The sequence below is a fragment of the Pygoscelis adeliae genome, unplaced genomic scaffold, assembly GCF_000699105.1.
Source record: "Pygoscelis adeliae isolate BGI_AS28 unplaced genomic scaffold, ASM69910v1 Scaffold10, whole genome shotgun sequence".
Classification (NCBI taxonomy): Eukaryota; Metazoa; Chordata; class Aves; order Sphenisciformes; family Spheniscidae; genus Pygoscelis; species Pygoscelis adeliae.
The window spans coordinates 6,588,261-6,590,026 of record NW_008824053.1 but is presented as its reverse complement, the minus strand read 5'-3'; the positions used below and the strand labels follow the sequence as shown (position 1 = coordinate 6,590,026).

The 1,766-nt window shown below is 42.2% G+C and overlaps 1 protein-coding gene across 1 annotated transcript in view; it reads right to left on the bottom strand.

The window, feature by feature from the left end:
• The window catches only part of ODF2L (outer dense fiber of sperm tails 2-like), a 22,821-nt gene extending 22,757 nt beyond the window's left edge, over positions 1-64 (bottom strand). The window contains exon 1 of the mRNA XM_009333886.1: positions 11-64. Coding sequence (XP_009332161.1) covers positions 11-64 — 54 coding nt within the window. The remainder of the gene's footprint in view (positions 1-10) is intronic.
• Between the last annotated feature and the right edge of the window lie 1,702 nt (positions 65-1,766).

Genomic DNA, 1,766 nt, shown 5'->3' with positions numbered 1-1,766 from the left:
CGGGGGGCACCCGTGCGGGCCGGTCCGGCCTCTGCAGAGCAGCGTGGGCCTGGGGAAGCGGCATCGCCCCCTTCCCCGAAGGGAAGAGGTTCATGCGGCCGGGGTCCGAAGGCGCTTCAAGAAGCGGCTGTATCCGTTACGGCCCGGTAACTCGAGCGGGCGGGGGGGGTTCAGGCCCACCCAGGGGGTTATTTTCAGAGCAAGGTGGACAAGAAACGTGGAGAGCTCTGGGGAGCTTTGGATCCTCTATTTGTTTTCTTTCTGGGCGTTTCCATTAATACATTGTTTTCTGAGGCTAAACAATAAGTATTCATGTAACCTGAATGTAGGTGAAGCTTTTTTGCCCACACATTGTCAAACATTGTAGAAAAGCCACATATTTTTAAATAAACACGTTCTGATGAAGAATAAACCAAATGCGCTTGCATCACATCACATGGGAAAGCACTAGCGACACTTGAGGTGGCACTTATAGAATACCCAAGACATCACAACAGACATATGGAAAGATCACTTTCAGATACTGAAGTGTGGAAAACATAATAATCGTGTGATACAAGTATTGTCATACATATAGATACATCTGTGCATACATACAGATACATACATAGATACATATGTACATAGATACATATGTTCATACACAATGATAATCTGCACATTAGTTTTGTTTAGAAAAATGCATACTGATAGAAATATTACTTCTTAATATGCTAAGTAAAGATCAGTGTTGGCAACTTACATTTAAAAAAAATCTTGGCATTGGGAGAAATAATCAAATATAAAACATACACTGGCATCATTTGTAAACATGCCAGTGCATTTGTATTTTCTTCTCTTGCTGGCAATGGAATTTCAGAAGACAGAGCAGTTACTCCCTTTATACACTCCTTGGAGAATATGATCTAGCCATGTGTGCACTGTAATAAAAACAAAAATCAAAGGTTAAATTTCAACCTTTTTAATTCTAGTAGAGATGAAATCACTCCATTATCCATTCTGGAGTGAGTGCCTGTTTGTACCTGAATTACAAGGGAGATTTTGTCTGTGCAAGTGCAAAAGGCCTAATGTTTTGTTCCCTGTAGGGCCCGTAGCCTTGCACTGTGAATTAACCACCTCCGTCAGACCTTTGCTTCGGCACCGCAGTTTGTGAGCTGTGGCTTTGGTGTCTCATAGTCAGCTCAGACAGAACTTGTAATTTTAGCTTCCCAGACCTTGCTGTACGATTGACTTATTTTTAAAAGAGAGCAATAAATGGTTGCAGTTACCTAAAAATGTCCATCAGTGAGGGATAATTAGCATGATAATTAGCACTGCACTCTGTACCTCATAAACAAAGAATGAGTTACAAGTTTCAGTCCTCAAAACCGTGTTTTAATGACTGTGGCACAATCCACAGAGTGGAAAATAAAGGAAATGTGGCACACAGTTCCACGATGACGTAATTACAAGCCTTACTAAAAGAGGTGTGCTGGAGAGAGGCTTCTTTAGATACCACGGGAACTCTGCTGAGTGTTTGTCACGGCTCATGACTTTATCTGCTCTAAAGGTATAGCTGAACCTTTCTTTTCTGTGTCAGAAATTCAAGACTCCAATGACTTTCTTTGTTCATTGTCTAATTTTGGCAATAGCCTGCTATCACAAAAGTCTCACAAAAGCAGATTTGCTGCGACCCTGTTTATACACTGTTCCTTCCCCATCCTTTTATGCACCGCGTGGTTGTTGTGGTTTAACCCCAACTGGCAACTAAGCCCCACACAGCCGCT